At 38.4% G+C, this 20,895-nt stretch overlaps 1 protein-coding gene across 1 annotated transcript in view; it reads right to left on the bottom strand.

Annotated features, from left to right (window-relative positions):
* Window positions 1-1,887: 1,887 nt before the first annotated feature.
* The window catches only part of LOC127651366 (CTD small phosphatase-like protein 2-B), a 31,072-nt gene continuing 12,064 nt past the window's right edge, over window positions 1,888-20,895 (bottom strand). The window contains exons 6-13 of the mRNA XM_052137141.1: window positions 13,073-13,169; window positions 12,754-12,865; window positions 12,581-12,667; window positions 5,936-5,998; window positions 5,725-5,804; window positions 5,198-5,324; window positions 4,853-4,948; window positions 1,888-4,758 (exon numbers count right to left, since the gene is read on the bottom strand). Coding sequence (XP_051993101.1) covers window positions 4,693-4,758; window positions 4,853-4,948; window positions 5,198-5,324; window positions 5,725-5,804; window positions 5,936-5,998; window positions 12,581-12,667; window positions 12,754-12,865; window positions 13,073-13,169 — 728 coding nt within the window. The 3' untranslated portion in view covers window positions 1,888-4,692. The remainder of the gene's footprint in view (window positions 4,759-4,852; window positions 4,949-5,197; window positions 5,325-5,724; window positions 5,805-5,935; window positions 5,999-12,580; window positions 12,668-12,753; window positions 12,866-13,072; window positions 13,170-20,895) is intronic.

Raw genomic sequence — 20,895 nt, 5'->3', positions numbered from 1 at the left:
CAGCGTCACTGATGCACAATATCATTTAATGAATCCAGAGAGGCTGAATTAAATGTGAATATCAAGTCACAAGTGCATTGTGAATGCAGCGCCTCAGAGACGGGGTTCCCAGAACTTCCCACTCTTTTCAAGCCACAATTTACTAGGACATTTTATGCGCCCAACAAGTGTAATATTTAAGCAAAAACACGTGTCCATTTAAATCAAGCTTTTATTTAGCCGTTTCTGTGTGTTTTTGACAGAAATTTCTCACCTCAATGGCCCATTTTCTCATTGGAAATAGGTACATATCTAAATATCACTGTCCTGATCACAAAAGCAACGTTTGTGGGGAATAATAGCCATTTTATATACTTTTGAGGCATAAGCAATTAGGAAATAATACTTTACTACCTAGTAACAAAAAATGGTGTTACATAGTGACCCCTTCTGGAGATGACACTAGGTGGCAACAAATTAAAGTCTTGTGCTATGAGAGAGTCATTGAATCATGTTCACGACCGAAATCTGCCAAGATACTTCAGTGTTTAAGCAGGTGTACTGTATAATTTTCCTACAGGATTTAAACAGCCGAACATTCATTTTATCTGAAAAGACAACAATAATCATTTTTAGTTTTATTGATGCCCCTTTGTCATTGTAAAGTGCATTTTAGATGAGTCGAGGCGTCAAAGCTACGCTAAACACCAGCGTCAAGCGGCCCTTTGCCATCCACACATGGGCGCCTACACACTGATCTCTATAGATCTGTGGCGCCTACACACCAGAGTTTATGCTGTGTCAGAGAATGCAGCGAATGCATTGATTTCAAAGGGGATGGTACGTCGGAAGGACGAAGAGGGAAATTATGAGACGTTCAATATCTCTTCATAAATTTCAACCATTTTAAAATGTAGCTTTGTACTCTCAAAGACATCATTTGTGAGGCAAAACGTGTGTGAAAAAACCTTTGGTGTGAAGTTGGAGCCGAGGTTGTGCTGACGCGTCACTTCATAGGCTTCAATGTATTCGGCAGCGCTGACACAAGACGTGAAATCCTCCAGTGAAATATCATTCACTTTTACACATTAACAGCTCTTTCCCCCTTTTCTCTCCAAGATGAACAAGATAGACTCGCATGCCGATGCTGAAGTAAACGAATAACACGCCCCTCTCATTCAGTTTGTTTATGAATGAAAAGCCTCACGAATGCCGCTTTTGCACGCGCCGCTGAAGCACAGCACGCCATTGGCTGTAGCCAATCATGAGGGTGTTAGCGCTCTTTACCGCTAATGTAAACATTGCGCAGAAACAAGCAGTGAAAACTATACAGATTTGTGCATATGACTTCTATTCCGAGTCTAATCATTACCATGTTTTTGTGCTTGTAACGGAAACCTTGCTAGCAACACAGTCAAATGGTTTTATTAATATTTTCCATGACAAATCATTATTTTTCCAGGACAATTAGGTATTTTTCTAATTTTCCATGACTGAAAAACTGCATTGCAAAATTCCAGGTTTTCCAGGACGCGTGGAAACCCGGAGAGTGTTACGAAAATCAACCTTATAGAATATTAACTATACTTGCTGTAAAATACTTGTAGAAACATTGAAATTGCATTAACGATCTTGGTATATGTTTGCAGAAACTATAGTAAACTGTTAAATAGCTTAGGCTTATAATGGACTGAGCAATAAAAAAATATTTGGAAGGCAATGCTTCTCTACTTTAGGGTTCCCTAAACCAAACAAATCCCTTATTTCACCAGTAGTTCCTGATTATAAAAAATATAGGGGTGGGTGGGTGGGATATACTGGTTGTTTTGATTATTGGAAACTGTGCATAGCCATTTTAGAGTCAAATACAACTAGAAAACAAGTAACTTAGAAAATCTCCAAGACTTTTAAAGATTTTATTGATTTCCATGACTTCCAGATCTAAAAAAACAAAACAAAAAAACAATTCTTTGATATTTCCAGGCTTTGACTGTGGGAACCCCAGGAACTTTTATACTAAAAGTTTGATTAAGAGCTTGGCTCCTTTTAGATGCATTAATCGTAGCTTGCTCTCAATCAAGGTACATTAAGGCATTCAGTTAACTTTTATCAGGATGCTGAATGAATCTCACAAGATTGATACTAGTCATTATCATATCCCTAAAATGTCCATGATATTAAGCACCTTTTGATGGTAAAATGAAGTAGCAGAAAGATACATGAAATACAACCATCTGTTCTGAAGTATGTTGTTTTGACATAACACTAACAGAAAAGAGCATGCAATTTTCCAAAGACTTAATTTCAATTATATGAACAATAACAACACGTTTCAGAAAATGACATTTAGACCTAGAGTGTTTCTCCAATGCAGCTCAAGAACAATTGCAAGCCATATGACTTTTGAAATGTGAAGTATAAAAGAAAATAAAACAAACCTGAAACATTCATCTGCAAAAAGTGCCTTGATTAAAATCTCAACTGTCATATGACAGGCTTTTTACATGCTGAGAATGTTTCGTGATTGTAATAACTACATACAAAGATATAATAATAATAATAATTAAAAAAAAAAAAATCAGATGTCAATTTATATCTGCAATAATACACTGGAAAATGAATACATTTGAAAAATAGATATGACATGCCTTTTGGAATACAAAATCAAAAATACAAAAAGATTTTCCTTTTTTCATGAAGCTGGATGTATTTAGTACAATATGCATTTTACAAAAAACAAAAATGTACATTACAATAATCTGGGATTTCATATGAAACAAACCTCTGCGTCATACTTCACACTTATAACATGAAGCTCTTTGACATTCATACAAAATAATTCTCTTTGCAAGAAAGTGCCAGACCCTAAAAGGTAGTTGCAACCCATCTCCCAACAACAGAGCTATCATTCTTGAATTAAGAAACTATTGGTACTTAACATCTTTTGAAGATTTTGCATGTAGTGAGAAGGAATACTTTACCCTAATAAAATGCTACTCATTTGTATTACATACTGTGTTGCCATATGCAACCATTTAAAAAAAAACATTACCAATTCATTTTTAAAAATACAGTGCCCCCCTCTCAAATAACTTGGAAGTATTATGGGATATTGAAAATTACAGTATGAACACAAATACATTTTAACATTAAATTTTTTTAATTCATATAAAAAGCACTAAATGGATCCAACCATTTTGTCTACTGCATAAGAGGAAGATTTTTTTTTTTTTTGTAGAAAGACACTCAACCAAAGGCCAAAATTAAAATAACTAACAACATAAGCAACAAATTACTATGTCATGGTCACAATCCAAAGTAGACAAATTATGTAATCCGTGATTGTCTATTATAATGACCCAGCACTAAAAAGCACACTGTTCACAAGAAGAGCAGAAATGGCACCAGAGGCATGAGTAGGAAAGTGAATATGTTCATGTCAAACACAAAACTAAATGCACGGTGGGACATACAGCAAAAAATGAGGGGGGGTTGGCAGCATAGTGCTGCTTTAGTTACCATAAATTACACTACTGTAGTTTTTTCTCTTACTCTGTATTTTTACTAAATCTGAAGTATCACCTACAACTGTGGAATTAAAAGGCAACATGAGAGGGGTGGAGGAGAATAAATAAAATAAAAAAAGATCTTTGCAGTATATTTATTTCTCATTCTTCCCCAGACTAAGATTCACATTCATTCATCTAGAAGATAACCTCACAAAATACTTCCTGACAGAGCAAAAACCTGTCAGAAACCCAGTATAGAAGAAAAGCAAGAACTAAAGGCAGTTAGGTTTAAACCACAGCGACAACGCTTGATGTTGTAATGCTGGTGATTTAAACAGGGCTCCTTCCAAGCTACCACCTTCTATCCATTCATTTGCAGTTCAGTTAGAATAGATTAGCTCTGGGTAATGCTACATTAGCTCCAATATTTTACATGAATATACTTGTTTGTAATCCAACACAAAAACAATGCAATTGTGGTTATTTTACTAACACCAGTAATAAAAAAAAATCTAAAGTATAAAAAATACACAGGCCAAGTATGAAAACAATTTTAAGAAAATACAAAATTATAAAAAAAAGGTAACAGTAGCTGATATAGTATTTGAAACCCTAACATGTGCTACTAATTAACAACTAATGTAAGCTCTCTTTGTTGTTGTTAGCTCTTACAAAGTGTAAGAATCTGTGGCGAGACAATACTAAGATGATTTTTAGCAAACAAAATAAGCCAGGAGTTAGAAACTATTATTTTGAAACAAAAAGAGATGGAGGAATGCATACCGGATATTTAAAAAATGGGTGGGGTGGGGCATTCAATCGCAAGGAACTAACTTGTGTCAAACAATATGCTTTCCTTACTGGCCATTCCTGTTGAAATTGGTCAAAAGCCCAAGTGTCAACCAATCCCATTGGGAGCACCAAAAGACATGAGCATGATCCTCTTCTCTTCTGACTGCTACACATTCACTTTGTACTGGATGAAATGACTGAAGATACCACACAACCACTTCAAAACCCTCAGACTAGAGGGTACAAAGGGTAAAAAGGAGTCAAAAACATTTGCCATTACTGTTCTGATGTTATCATAGTGAAGAAAATGTGGGACAAAAAAGCTAATTTTAAGAGTAATGGCAATGATGTTGTAATCCAAAGCATATCTGCTTTTGTTGTCTTTATTACTGTCTTGTCCCACTAGGAGCACTCAGTCAGGGGGAAGGAGATCATGCAGCCGAAACCGATCACGGACATGTGGTCGCACATCCTCATTCTGTAGACATAAATATATAAAACAATTATTCACATTCATTTTAGTACAAGGAGGAAGAAAAACTATGCCAGTACCAAATACTGTGCAAGCATACCAATTCAACAAGCTTCTCCAAGAAAGGGACCAGCTTCAGAAGCTCATTGTCATTCTTGTCCATGAACCAACTCTCAATAGGAATTCCATTGGAGAGCTGTAGGTGAAACACGTGAGCCAGCAATTTTGGTTGTATAGATATACCTTAATTTCTTTACAGTATTTCTTTAAATGTGTAATGTACCTTTATGCTCACTAAATATCTGTAAAGTACTTTGTGTAGCATTTTATGAGGGGCATTACATCATAAATGATGTGTAAATTTGTGAAAATAAGGTTGCAACTTAATGAATTTAACTTAATGTGAAATTACCTGAAATCAGGATAAGCCAACTAGTCAGCTCACCTGATAAGCAAAGGCTTGTGGCGAGTTATCAATAATTATGGTCTTGGACAGATCCCGACCGAGAATATTTAGATCCTTGATGTAGTTTCCTTGTACACAGACACAATGCTCACGAAATAACCGGTGCCTAGAACATGTAGGAAATCCGCACACACACACAGAAAGAGGAGCAAAATAAATCTCTAGAACCTGAAGGAATAATGCATTCAAAGTAAAGGTTTGACACCTGAGGATGGCGTGGAGTTTACATATACAAGAGACCAAAGCGGTCTAATCCACCCCAATTCCTCACTTTAACCAAACCCTACAGAGCAACTGCACAGCCATGACAAAGCTGAACCTGGGTTACCCAACAACTGACACTCTGCCTAATTTACATTTACTCTCCCCAAGAACTGGCAAAGTTTCTTAAAAGAAACATATGCAAACAATGGCTTGGTTTTACTTTTTCTATGTGAATCAAATTGTTATGAAGAAGAATTGAGTTTAAAATTATTACAATAAAATTAAAAATAAAGCCCACAGACCGCACCAGCTGTTTCTTCGGATCGAGAATATTCAGCAACTTGTCTGCATAAACTTTCTTGGAGGCAGTGAAGAGAATGATCTAGAAAAAAAAATCAAAATTGGAACAACTTCAGTGCACTATGAGAAACAGATGTTAACTTGAAGGTTCAAACTTTTCCTTGTAATACTTTAAGATATTTTAAGGGCGAAAAAGGATTGGGATAAGCTTACCTCAAAAATTTGGGACATGCGTTCAAGAAACTCTCTAAAGAATGGCCTCAATCGCACATAAACCTAACAGAAATTATACATTAGAATATACTAGAATCTATTAGAAATACAATTCAATAAACAAAATTGATCTTAGGCCACAAAGAAGTGGGTAAAAACCCTTTTACTCTTCACTTACAAAATTTCACACATTTCAGATCTCTCTCAACATTGGGCAAATAAGATTAGGTAAGCGCTGTATATTCCTGGCCAGTTAGTTTCTGAAAGTGGCTCTAGAACCTCCTCTAGTGGTAAGTTGCTGAAACTAAAGTCACAATGTACTAACAAACGCTTAACACAACAGGATAATACAGTTGTCCGTGTTTGGAGTGCTAAATAAGGTTCAAACAGTTCAGTAATGAAAAAGGCTGATAACTGGATTTCATAACCAAAGTCACCTTAAATTTGCAGGACTTACTACCCATTTGAAATGTGCTTTATGACACATCAATTTGTCAAAGTGTGTATTTGTGCATAACTGAGATACATATATAGCATGAGGCGTTGCAGGTTTTTTTTGCTGACAATCACTGATGTTAGGGCTGCCAACCTCTCTCAGGTTATAAACAGGGTTTCTGTAGGTTTGAAGGAATTACATTAAAGACTTAAGGCAACATAAAATAAAAATGTAAGACCACTTAAATGATTAATTAGATGGTAAATTCAAAGCCACTGAGGCTACATGGATGTCTCTGGACATGTTTTTTTTTTTTATATTTTATTGTGCATTTAGGTGTTTTCTTTAAAAAGAAAAAAAAAAAAAACATAAGTTAATACATTAAAACTCATTCATTAAGAATGCATGTAAGCTCAAGTATGTAGCCTATATTGTGACCCTTTTCTTTAGTCACATGTTTTCCAGCAAGACATGACGCAATAGACCAAAGCTTTAACAACATAACCACTTATGTCAAACACGGAAGTGGTGGAAAAAAACATGCGCAACAAGTAAAATTTTATTGGATTACATTGTTGAAAAATTATTCCGAGGGCTGTCATTGACTGCTGTGGCTTCAAGCCATCAACAGAGCTGACTGGACTGAGGAGATCATTTCAACTCACAACTTTGCAGCAAAAAAGTTTTGTGAACATGTTTGTTATTAATCTCATTTCATATAAGAATATGTTTGTATTTATGATGGTTTTGTGTCACACTGTCATGTCTTATCTTGTCATATCATCATATGTTTTGCTCTTGTTCTTTCCTTCTACTCTTATGCCATCTATTGGCTCTCTTTTGTTACTTCTCTCCTTTTCCCTCGCTCCCCAGCTGTCTCTCGTCTCCCCTTAAGTCTTCGTCAATTTCCTCCCCACCTGATTCCGTTTTCCCCGCTGATTAGCGCTCTACTTCTTTCCCTGCTTTCTCTGCCTTCATTGTCTGAGTCTCACTTGAGAACGCTACACGCTGTTTCTATCCACTGTCAGAATTGTCGCTGTCCAGTCCTGTCCTGTATTTGTTTCCGCTCCTCTGCACCCCTCTCTCCGTTAACAACCTGGATTTGTGTTCTATTCAGTTCGCCCCTCGCTGCTAGAGGTCTGGTTCCCACGTTCTCCCCTCTATCCCTGCCAACCCCAGGGGAATCCACAGCCTGTCGGCGCCACACCGCAAGCCTCGGCAGCCGCCTAAGGGACGCCCGCTAAGGAGCTCTGAAGACTGCTCCCTTCATTCTTCGCCCACGCTGCGGGTTGTTTATGTTTACCTTTCGCCTCTCAAGGAGAAGACTTTGTGTTCTGTTGTGATCTAATTACGAACTTTCATTAAAGACTGCTTTTTGTTATATCGCTTTTGGGTCCTCACTTACCTCACATCACACACTTTCGTTAATCATCTAATCTGTCAGATCTAACACAACAGTCAGCGGGCTTTCTGCCACAACTTACTGAGCATGTGCTGACATTTTTGTAAACCTTATTCACAGTAGTGCCATGTTTGATTAATGTGAATGGAAACAAAGCTTTGAGGGATAGACTTACCATCTCTTCAAGGACATGCACAGTATAAATCTGTAAAAAGCTCCAATATCCCATCTGGTTTTCCTCAACTCATGTTGTCTGGAGTTTTTTGTCTACTGAGTGTCCTTGAAAAGATATTTGTCCAATGTTTTGTACACGGAACGATCCAAAAACACTTTAAACTGCAGTACAGCCCATTGAAGAGACTGCATGTCTATCCCTCGTAGCCTTGTTGTTCCAATTAAAAAGCCATTCCAATTCAAAATCAAAGATGCCGCCCACGCATGTGCTGTATAACATTTACATAGAAATGTTTTCTTGGCAGATACCTTTAACAAATACTATAACAGGTCGTTAAATGGCAATTCATTTAAAATCACTGCTCACCCTTGAGTCTGTATGAATTTTTCTCTGCCATGGAACTAAAAAGTTGAGGTTAAGCAAAACGTTTAGTCTCATTCACTGTCACTGCATCTTGTTTTTCATTCAATGTAAGTGAATGGTGACTGAAACTCCCCAATATCTCTTTTTGATATTCACTAAAATAAGAAAGTCATGCCGGTTTGCAAAAGCATGAAGGTAAGTGATGACAATTTTAATTTTTGTGTGAAATACTTTAAAATAAACCTTCAAAGTTGATAAGATGTATTGAAAATGTTACTGTAAGTGATCTGTGCTGCATAATTAGTTATGATGTACAGTATATTGAAAACAGATTATATACAAATATTAAATATAGATAATATACATGTACAGGTGCTGGTCATATAATTAGAATATCATCAAAAAGTTAATTTATTTCAGTAATTCCATTCAAAAAGTGAAACTTGGATATTATATTCATTCATTACACACAGACTGATATATTTCAAATGTTTATTTCATTTAATTGTGATGATTAAAACTGACAACTAATGAAAATCCCCAATTCAGTCTCTCCAAAAATTTGAATATTACTTAAGACCAATACAAAAAAAGGATTTTTAGAAATGTTGCCCAACTGAAAATTATGAACATGAAAAGTATGAGCATGTACAGCACTCAATACTTACCGTAATTTCCGGACTATTGAGCGCACCCGAATATAAGCCGCACCCACTGATTTTTAAATACAATATTATTTTAAACATAAATAAGCCGCACCTGTCTATAAGCCGCAGGTGCCTACCGGTACATTGAAACAAATGAACTTTACTCAGGCTTTAACGAAACCCGGCTTGTAACAAAAATAAATAGGCTTTAACGAAACACGGTGTGGCAGCGGGGGCGTGGTCAAGCGCCCGTCCGGGAGAGAAAAGCGGTAAGGGCGCTTACACCTGAGCTAAATTATGTCTAACACCGGTGTCTAATTTCAGTAAGCATGGGGAGAGCGGCATAAAAAGGCAGCAGCCACAGAGCTGAGAGAGTGACACACGTCAGTCTAGTGTTGGCGCATAGAAGAATTGAGAAAATTTATAAAATTGATTGTAAACATTGCTGTGGCCATTAAAAGCCTTACCTGGAACGTCAAGTGCCCTGCTGAAAACTGTCACACTGGTGCCCGTGTGACAGTTTTCCCAAGAAGGACACGTGAAGCAGGGCACTTGAAATTAGACACCGGTGTTAGACATAATTTAGTGCAGGTGTAAGCGCCCTTACAGCTTTTCTCTCCCGGACGGGCGCTTGACCACGCCCCCGCTGCCACACACGGCTTGTAATAAAACATTTGCAGTAAACAGTCGCCTACCAAGAAAGTCATTGGTCACTATCTTCCTCGTCCTGTGCACTGAAACCACTGAAGTCATCTCCTTCGGTGTCGGAGTTGAATAGCCTCAGATTTAGTTGTCTTTTTGCACTGAGTCAATTCCTCACGCTGCTGTTTCCAACGTCTTATCATCGACTCATTAAGACCAAGCTCCCGTGCAGCAGCCAGATCAATCGCCTTCAACTTGAAAGCAGCATCATATGCGTTTCTCCATGTCTTTGCCATGGTGAGGGTGACAAAATTACTACCGTAATCAGAATGATGGGAAGTTTGAGCGCTTCGATTTAATCTAAACAGTAAACAAAAAAGTTGTTTTGACCTTAACCCGTTCGGCAATTTCATTGGTCTAATGAAAGCTTCATGCCGCCAAAAAACTGAGCACGTCACAGAATGTTTTTTTTTTTTTAAATAAAATTTGAAAGCGGGAAAAATCCATATATTAGCCGTGTCATTGTATAAGCCGCGAGGTTCAAAGCGTGGGAAAAAAGTTGCAGCTTATAGTCCGGAAATTACGGTAGTTGGGGCTCCTTTTGCCTGAATTACTGCAGCAATGCGGCATGGCATGGAGTCGATCAGTCTGTGGCACTGCTCGTGTGTTATGAGAGCCCAGGTTGCTCTGATAGTGGCCTTCAGCTCTTCTGCATTGTTGGGTCTGGCGTATCGCATCTTCCTCTTCACAATACCCCACAGATTTTCTATAGGGTTAAGGTCATGCGAGTTTGCTGGCCAATTAAGAACAGGGATACCATGGTCCTTAAACCAGGTACTGGTAGCTTGGCACTGTGTGCAGGTGCCAAGTCTTGTTGGAAAATGAAATCTGCATCTCCATAAAGTTAGTCAGCAGCAGGAAGCATGAAGTGCTCTAAAACTTCCTGGTAGACGGCTGCGTTGACCTTGGACCTCAGAAAACACAGCGGATCAACACCAGCAGATGACATGGCACCCCAAACCATCACTGACTTTGGAAACTTTACACTGGACTTCAGGCAACGTGGATTCTGTGCCTCTCCTCTCTTCCTCCAGACTCTGGGACCTTGATTTCCAAAGGAAATACAAAATTTACTTTCATCAGAGAACATAACTTTGGAACACTCAGCAGCAGTCCAGGCGAGACGCTTCTGACGCTGTGTCTTGTTCAAGAGTGGCTTGACACAAGGAATGTGACAGCTGCAACCCATGTCTTGCATACGTCTGTGCGTGGGGTGGTTCTTGAAGCACTGACTCCAGCTGCAGTCCACTCTTTGTGAATCTCCCCCTCATTTTTGAATGGGTTTTGTTTCACAATCCTCTCCAGGGTGCGGTTATCCCTATTGCTTGTACACTTTTTTCTACCACATCTTTTCCTTCCCTTCGCCTCTCTATTAATGTGCTTGGACACAGAGCTCTGTGAACAGCCAGCCTCTTTAGCAATGACCTTTTGTGACTTGCCCTCCTTGTGCAAGGTGTCAATGGTCGTCTTTTGGACAGCTGTCAAGTCAGCAGTCTTCCCCATGATTGTGTAGCCTACAGAACTAGACTGAGAGACCATTTAAAGGCCTTTGCAGGTGTTTTGAGTTAATTAGCTGATTAGAGTGTGGCACCCGGTGTCTTCAATATTTAACCTTTTCACAATATTCTAATTTTCGGAGATACTGAATTGGGGATTTTCATTAGTTGTCAGTCTTAATCATCACAATTAAATGAAATAAATCAGTCTGTGTGTAATGAATGAATATAATATCCAAGTTTCACTTTTTTAATGGAATTACTGAAATAAATTAACTTTTTGATGATATTCTAATTATATGACCAGCACCTGTATATTATTAATATTAATATCATTATTTTATTATTGTTTTGTGTATTACTACAAAAAATTTACAAATGACATTCAGATGGTAGAGAAAATACCAGTGTATGTCAGATGGAGCTCTAGACAGATGGAGATGATAGATATAACAGGTGTAACTCTTCAGCTGAGTAGATCTGTTACCTTTACAAATATTGTCAAAGGTGATATAAAGTAAGGAAGCACCATGATTTGTAAGGCATCGAAAGACGCTCCAACCTTGCGCACTTCCAAATTGCAACGTTGACAGCTTTGTCGCTTATCAGCAGGAGCGAGAGTGTTAGCGCATTGCTCGCATACAGAGACACAGAATAGCGGCATTTGCATTTCGGATTTATGAAGGTTTAGTAAAAATGTGCTTTACTGCACGTGCTCACACTAAACTCAAGCGTCAGCTGCTAAATGGTGGATGCATGGGAGAGATGAATGACTCACGCAGATGCTGCTGTTTTAAGCATCTCTACTATTCACGCCCCAAAATTTAAGACCTCAGCAAATTAAATTTAAGACTTCTTGTCATTTATTTAAGATATTTAAGACCGATTTTAAAAAGTAAATGTAAGATATTTTAAGACTTTGTAAGGACCCACGGGTACCCTGTATAAACAACACCATAAAACAGGGGTACTGTGAGGTCAAAGAGTGAGACTAACACCTCTTAAGTGTTTGCATGGAGGCGAAAGGAAAGGAACCAGAGAATTTTTGTCTGCATATCTGAGAGGAAGAAAGCAGTCAGAAATAGTACAGAAATAAAAATAATTCTTAGAGGCAGAGCACATCTTTTTTTTTTTGCCCACAAGCATTGGGTCCGAATCAGGGTTCACTTTGGTATAAAGACATACATTTAGATTCAGTGGAGATATGAATTCATCCACAAGATTTATTCCTGCATATCTTTAAGAAAACTGCAGATTTTTGCCAGCTTCAGGAACTTGATATTTACTGTTGTTTTCTGTCATTAGTTACAGGTGTACACAAGGCTATTAGAGAAGGGGATTAACCAGTTTCCACAGACATTGTTAAATTTGCTCCTGTATGTGTAGTAATACAGTTAATACCAAACACTCCTGTGAATTTCTACCTGGTAAATGACATCTTGGAAGAGGACAGGAAAGGTTAGTGCTGCATCCTCCAGCTCATTCAAGCTGCAATGGACAAGGGTTTCATCCTGCAGTGGGGACAAATTATAATTACTATGCTAACATCCATCCATTGTAGTGCCTATGAAATACACCTGTAGTCTTTAACACTGACCAGGTCAAGCACCAGGGAGAATTCGGGAGCGCTGCGAGTCTTCAAAGGGAGCGCAGGTTTGCGAGTTAGCTGCTCATCTGTTAGCGGAGGTACATGTTTGATGAAAAAATACCTGCAAAACCATATGTAAATGTACATAAATGCCTGCAATTACATACGTCCTTGTGACAAACACTGATAATGAAAGGAAATTTGCATTTTCTATGACAGGAAATTTATTTTTTCAAATGTATTTATTTTTAGCTGTAATGTAAAAAAATAAATAAAGACTTATTCTACATGAGAACAAAGCCCAGAGATTTAATACAGGTGAACTCACGGGTCGAACACTTCCCACTCCTCCTCATATGATCCTTCAGTTGGGACAGTCATTGGGGTGTCCACATACACCCCTGTTGGAGGAGGAGAGCCAGGAGCTGAGATAAAGCATGAGACAGAGGACAAATGATGCCAGGTAAGCACAACAATTTTCTTGTCTGTGTAGCCCTCATAAAGCAAGTAGACAGCCCTTCATAAGTAGCCAAATAAGAACATTCTATGGTTAGACATTTGTATACACAATATTATACACATTATTGTACAACAGTTTTGTATTGGATAGGCAGTGTTCCAGAAGTGCTCATATTTACTTTAACAGCACTATGACACTCACTGGGCCACATTCATGAAACATTCGTGAATACATGTGTAAATTGGGAGTCATTTACGCATAAAACGGACCTTCCCGAAAACGTTCCTCCAGATTTACAAATGCTGCGTACACCCCAGATTTGTTTTGTCAGATGCATGTTAGTGAATTACAAACATTAATAAATAGGGGGCATGCACACGTACATTCACAATTACATAATCCATGCCCATGAAAATGGCATATAAGGAAGGCACCAGATTCTAAAGTAAATGCTTTTAACATCTATATGGAACAGTAATTAAATTGTTTATGAATGAAGTGCTTTCATACCATAAAAGTTTGATTTAGCAAACACAATAGTGTCGCAAAGACAGTGAGGAACTAACTGTCACTGCATGTTTGTGCTGTCATTAGAAGTTTAAGAGTTCAATAAAAATTGTTTGACATGAAGCTTTAGAGAAAAAAAAATTCAGTTCACACCGGCAGGAGGATATCCACCACCATTAAACTTCTCTGTTTCTGTTCTTTGTCCGAAATACTGTAAACGAATAAAGAATTGCAAGCTACATGAGTGACCGGGCATTTTCTGTTTTTTGTTTTGTTGTTGATCGCATCTGCTGGAAAAACTCTATATAATGTATGAGGCAGAGTTGGGAATAAACTATACTTCTGAGAAGCTCAGAGAGTATTGACGCGGACTACCACCCCTGGAGTCGCGAGTTCGAATACAGGGTGTGCTGAGAGACTCCAGCCAGGTCTCCTAAGCAACCAAATTGGCCCAGTTGCTGGGGAGGGTAGAGTCACATGGGGTAACCCCATCTTGGTTGCGATTAAGTGGTTCTCACTCTCAATGGGGCACATGGCAAGTTGCTTGTGGATTGCGGAGTGTAGCATGAGCCTCCATATCCTGGGAATCTCCGTGGTGTCATGCACAACTAGCCACATGATAAGATGCGCGGATTGACTGTCTCAGAAACAGAGGCAACTGAGACTTGTCCTCCACCACCCGGATTGAGACAAGTAACCGTGCCACCACGAGGACCTACTAAGTAGTGGGAATTGGTCATTCAGAATTGGGAGAAAAAAACATTTGATTAAGTATATAAATATATATATATATATATATTATATATATATATATATATATATATATAACTCAGCAAAAAGAAATGTCCCCTTTTCAGGACACTGTATATTAAAGATAATTTTGTGAAATCCAAATAACTTTACAGATCTTTATTGTAAAGGGTTTAAACAATGTTTTCCATGCTTGTTAAGTGAACCATAAACAATTAATGAACATGCACCTGTGGAATGGTCGTTAAGACACTAATAGCTTATAGACGGTAGGCAATTAAGGGAGGTCTCCTTCATGCCGCCAAAACAGCACCTATACTTCTCACCACAATTGTACTGAGTGGTTATCCGAGTTACCGTAGACTTTGTCAGTTTGAACCAGTATGGCCATTTTCTGTTGACGTCTCTTATCAACAAGGCGTTTCCATCTGCAGAACTGCCGCACACTGGATGCTTTTTGTTGAGACTGTTGTGTGTGCAAATCCCAGGAGATTCTGCAGTAACACAATTACTCAAACCAGCCTGTCTGGCATCAACAATCATCCATGCGATTATCTAATCAGCAAATCGTGTGGCAGCAGTGCAGTACATAAAATCATGAAAATACTGTTCAGGAGCTTCAGTTAATGTTCACATCAACCATCAGAATCGGGAAAATGTTATTATCTCAGTGATTTGGACCATGGCATGATTATTGGTGCCAGATGGGCTTGTTTGAGTTTTTCTGTAACTGCTAATATCCTGGGATTTTCCAAACACAATAGTCACAAGAATTTACTCAGAATGGTACAAAAAAAATCTAGTGAGTGGCAGTTCGGTGGACGGAAATGCCTTGTTGATAAGAGAGGACAATGGAGAATGGACAGACTGGTTCGAACTGACAAAGTCTACGGTAACTCAGATAACCACCCTGACCAATGTGACAATTGTGGTGAGAAGAATAGAATAGGTTGGCGCTGTTTTGGCAGCATGAAGGGGACCTACACAATATTAGAGGCGTGGTTTGAATGTTGTGGCTGATCAGTGTATTTTTTTAATTTATTTTTTTATTTTTTTTAGAGAAACAGGGACAGCGTACAATAAACATTAACCTCAAGGGGAAAGATGCATAGTACCAGGTTTTAGCTCAAGAGCTAATTTCCACCCGTAGTCCCTGGGCAGGCTGATGTTATAATAAAATACATAATACATCATACATACATGAATAATGAAATTTACATTGACCAAATAAATAATAATAAAAAATTCAAGTCATTACATGCACAACATCGGTCACATATGGGTGCAAATTTGATTTGACAAAAGCCATTTCTTTGCCAGACATGAGAATGTGTAAAAGTTTGTACTTCTTATCAACTCTATAGGCAACATATTCCACTGACGAGAAGCCACACAAGAAAAAGCATAGTTTCCAAATGCTGTCCTGCGTTTAGGGATCCTGCATTCGCCTCGCACTGTAGATCTAGTGGCTCAAGCTGTTGTTTCAGAGCTCAAAGTTATAAACTCTTTTAGTGGAGCAGCAGCGTTGTCATGGAGGATCTTATACATCAAACACAGGTTTGTGTGGATTATCAGGTTTTCAAAACTGAGAAATTTGTATTTTACGAGGATATGACAGTGATGGAATCGTCTGGCTTTCGTATCATGAATTTTTAGAGAACTTTAATATAATGTCTCGAGTGGCTTGAGGGCAGATTTACAAGCCTGTGACCAACTTGTCATACAATAAAGAAAGTGTGGAACAATCATTGCATATAAATAGGCTCCTGAGGCCTCAATTGTAAGGGAATTTCGAATATGTCTGAATTGTACCATATTAAATTTGATTGTATTTGATAACTTTTTTATGTGCTTTTTAAAGCCTAAGTTCGGTTCCAATATGACACCTAAATATTTTACCTGATCTGGATTTGAAATGATTTGTCCATCAATTAAAATCTTAGGGCAATTTTGTATTTTATAACGATTTGTAAAAAACATTGAAACAGTCTTATCTAGATTTAAGGTGAGGCATGAATTTTTCAGCCACAAAGAAACTTTCTTCATCTCTTTGGTCAGTTTTTGAGCGACTTCTTCCGCAGTTATACCATGTGCATATATCACCGTATCATCAGCATACATAGTAATTTTACTCTTACACACATTTGGCAAGTCATTTATGTATAATGTAAACAGCAATGGGCCCAGAATGGAACCTTGTGGTACTTCCATGCTGCAAGGTCTTAAGGATGATTTTGTATTGTCGACCGCAACACATTGTTGTCTGTCATTAAGGTAAGATTGAATCCATGCTATTGTGTTTGTGTCAAGAGAAAAATTTGTTAATTTGCTGATGAGAAGCTGGTGATTAACTGTATCGAAGGCCTTTCTCAAGTCCAGAAAGACCGCCCCTACCACACCTCCGCCATCAAGACTTGATTTGATGTCTTCTAGTAAGTAGCAGCATGCAGACTCTGTGGAGTATCTTTTCCTAAACCCAAACTGGCAAGGATGTAATGCATCAATGTGGTCGAGATGCTCTCCTATCTACTCTGCCACCACCTTCTCCAAGATCGTGGAGATGGCTGGTAGGATACTAATAGGTCGGTAGTTTGACACACAGAGCTTGTCTCCTGACTTGAAAATCGGCGTGACTACTGCCTTTTTCAACGCCAAAGGAAAGATGTTTTCATTTATAGATTGATTCACAGCTATTGTTAGTACAGGAGTTAGAGTAATTTTGTGTTCTTTTAGAAGGGATGTATCAAGTCCAAATATATCCTTTGCTTTACTATTTTTTTTAAATTTGCTATTATTTTAGAAATTGTGTCTTCATCTATATTCTGCAACCTACACTAAAACGCATTGCCATCCCCATGATCATCTTGGCAACAGTTCACTTCAGGGAAAGTCTTCGCCAGGTCTAACACAGAATCCAAGAAATAATCATTGTAATATTTAGCCAGAATAGAGCCCTCATTTTGAACTACACCATTTATTTTGAGCTGTAAATGCTCCTGATACATTTTTTCCCTTCCCAATAATTTATCCATGCTCCTCCACAGATTTTTACAATTACCTTTTGCCTCTTTTATTAGGTTTAGGAAAAAAATTGTTTTTTCTTTTCGAAGCAGCATGGTAACTTTATTTCTCAGAGATTTATAAATGTAATAATCAGTGGTTAATTTAGTTTTAAGTGAAACCTTGAGAGCTTTATCTCTCTGTTTCATTATGTCCCAAAGGGATTTATTAAACCACGGGAGCCTCTTTTTATTTGATTTTCTATGTTTGAGCTGTGTATATTTATCAATTTTATTCTTTATTGCATTTAAAATATTGTTACATGTATGTACACAGCTTTCTCTATCAATTTTGGAGGCCCAATCAATTTCATTTAAATCATTTTTAAGGAGCTCTTGATTTGACTCGTGCCACGAGATCTCGCGATATTACAACGTGACGATATTTCTCGTCGAGATGAAAAGCTGCCTCGTGATATCAGCGTGACGGAATTTGAAGGTGAAATTAGGATAGAAGATGCCCCTGCCACATTTAAATCGTTTGTGTGGCAGCATTTTGGATACCCAGTGGAAACAATAAACGGCAAAGAATGTGACAAGACACGAACAATATGTAAGTACTGTAAGAAAATAGTGCCGTACACCACGGCTAACACAAGCACAATGCAAAGACACCTACAGAACCACCACAGCTCTCAACTAAAATCCACCAGGTCTGAAGAGACTCGTGCAGTACCGGCACTCCCTATAAACTGACTACGCAGTCTGCGTAGGGCACCAACTCCCTAGGTTGGCACGATCTTACCCTAGGAAGACACCAGTAAGTCCACCAGCTGCCCTTACTCGCACGTTATATGTTATTCAAGGACCCGAAAGCAGTTGGGGAACACGCTAAAAATCACACAAAACCCCTACAATTGGAACTCTGCGTAGGGCAGCAATTTGGCCAAAGCTGGCCCTGGAATGATCAAACTCTGGTCGCTGCCATCTCCACTTGATGCTGAAAAGGCATTTGATATGGCAGAATGTGATTATCTTTTTAAGATTTTGGATGGATTAAGTTACTTTATAGACACCCAGTAGTGGCGGTTCAAACAATTAAAATAATTTCATATTATTTTACTCTGATAGGGGCACCCAGCAGGGTTGCCCTCTTTCCCCATTATTGTTCTGTCTTGCCCTGGAAACATTAGCAGCCGCAATAAGAAAGGAGGGTGATTTTCTAGGGATGATGGCGGGAGGTGTGGCATATAAGCTTTTGCTTTATGCAGAAGATATTTTATTATTAATCTCCGACCCTAACAAGTTACATAGGCCGATTGACAAAGGTGGGCTAGGCCTACCTAAGATTTTGTTTTATTATTATGCATTCAGTCTCAGACATTTGGCTTATCGGTCACTTCCAACTGTGAGGTCACTTCCAACCCTTCCAAAGTTCTTGCCCCATGCCATTGCAAAGCTTTTTCTATCCAATAAACCGGAGAAGTTACACCTCGTTATCTCGCATTTGCAATTCTTTGGGTGTGGCTCAGGTGGTAGAGCGGGTCGGCCACTAATCGCAGGGTTGATTACTGGCCCACATGACTCCACATGCCGAAGTGTCCTTGGGGAAGACACTGAACCCCAAGTTGCTCCCAATAGCAGGCTAGCGCAGCTCAGCGGTGATCGGTTTATGAGTTTGAATGGGACACAGTATAAAGCACTTTGGTAACCATTAAGGTTAAAAATGGCGCTATATATGTGCAGACCATTTACCATTTAATTCTGACATTTATTTAAATGTAGTCTCGAGCATATGGCTGAACCCAACATTATGTTTTAATAAGTCCCCTTTCTGCTGGACAAAGTGGACTGAGAGGGAGTTTAATACGCTCGGTGACCTATATGAGAGCGGAGTGATGAGAGCCTTTGAAAATATGGTTCAACATTTTGAGAGTCCCATGTCTCAGTTCTTTAGGTATTTACAGCTGCACCACCTGCTCTGTACTATTTTAGGAAGTAGCATACACCCCCCCCCTAAAGCGGCAAATACTCTGTAATGGGAGTGTTGATTACTGCTTTTGGAAAAGGTCACAAGGCATCAGTGTATTACTCTTTGCTAATTCAGTGTCTGGGGGACAGAGTTTCGGCTTCTCTCAAGAGATTATGTAAGAAAGATCTAAACTTGGTATTGGAGGAGGGAGTGTGGGCCAGGGTTCTTAAAAAGTCAAGTCTACATCTAGAGACGCAAAGGTGCACCTTATGCAATTTAAGATTTTACATAAATTCTATTGGACCACATCTAAATGGTATAGGCTTGGTCTTAAAGACACACCCACCTGCTGGAGATGCCAATCGGAAGATGGAGACACAACCCATGCTTTTTGGTGTTGTGTTAAGATCCAAGAATTCTGGTTGAGGGTTCAGAGTTTTATGTCTGATGTATTGGGCACTCAAATTAAATTTTGCCCCAGACTCTGTGTTTTAGGCGCTGAGGCTGTCATTAATATAGGGAATAAATATATTAGCAAATTGGGTCATAGCTAGTGTTATGATTGGCAAACAGATTGTTCAAAAGGGATGGAAGTCAGCTGGAGTGCCCTTATTTCAAGAGTGGTGCAGAGATGGGGAATGTGGCAGCATTCGAAGAAATGTCATTGTCATGTCATTCTAGGCAAGTTGGATTCATTTAATAAAAAAATGGGGCAGCTACTTGGTCATCTTGGAGGGCTCTCTGGAAGGGGCAGTGGAGAGAAGTGTAGTTTTAAATGTGTGATTATTATTATAATTTTTTTCCTTTCTATTTTTTTTCCATGTGTGTATAAAATAAAGTGTGACCACAGGGATATTTGTTGAGGGTCAGGGTGGGGTTGGGGATTGGGAGGGGGAAAGGGAATAATGGGGGTTAAATGTTGATTCTGTGAAAATAGGTTTTGCTTTTCTTTGTCAATTGTATCAATAAACTGTTAATCAGAAAAAAATTATGCATGATAATTATTAAGGTTAATTGCACGATTTACACACAAATTAGTTCTGCTCATGTTTTATGAATGATATGCACTGTTTACATCACACTGCTTGTGTTTTTTTCACAGTGTTCCAGACAGGCTGTCAGTCTGTGCTCATTCTAATTCATTCTAGTCTAATTTGGCTTCTTTTGGAACTAATTTTGTTAGTGAATAAAAAACACCAAATAATTGGTCAAATTTTTTTACATTGTACATTTTCTTGCTTATAAAGCTGATGTATAAAAGCAATATCACAATTGAACCTTGTCCTTGTACGTACAGCCGAATCACAGCCATGCTGATTATCAGCTCAACAGCACTCTTGCTTGTGATATTGGCTTAATAATACATGGCATGATACATTTAACAAAAGAGTCAAGCCCTGTGTCAAGAACATAAGTATTATGTTCATTATTTGTACCGATAAGCCAATATTATATCTTTATCA

Source organism: Xyrauchen texanus, chromosome 1 (assembly GCF_025860055.1).
Source record: "Xyrauchen texanus isolate HMW12.3.18 chromosome 1, RBS_HiC_50CHRs, whole genome shotgun sequence".
In the NCBI taxonomy this organism is placed as follows: Eukaryota; Metazoa; Chordata; class Actinopteri; order Cypriniformes; family Catostomidae; genus Xyrauchen; species Xyrauchen texanus.
This window is presented reverse-complemented; position numbering and strand designations above follow the sequence as displayed.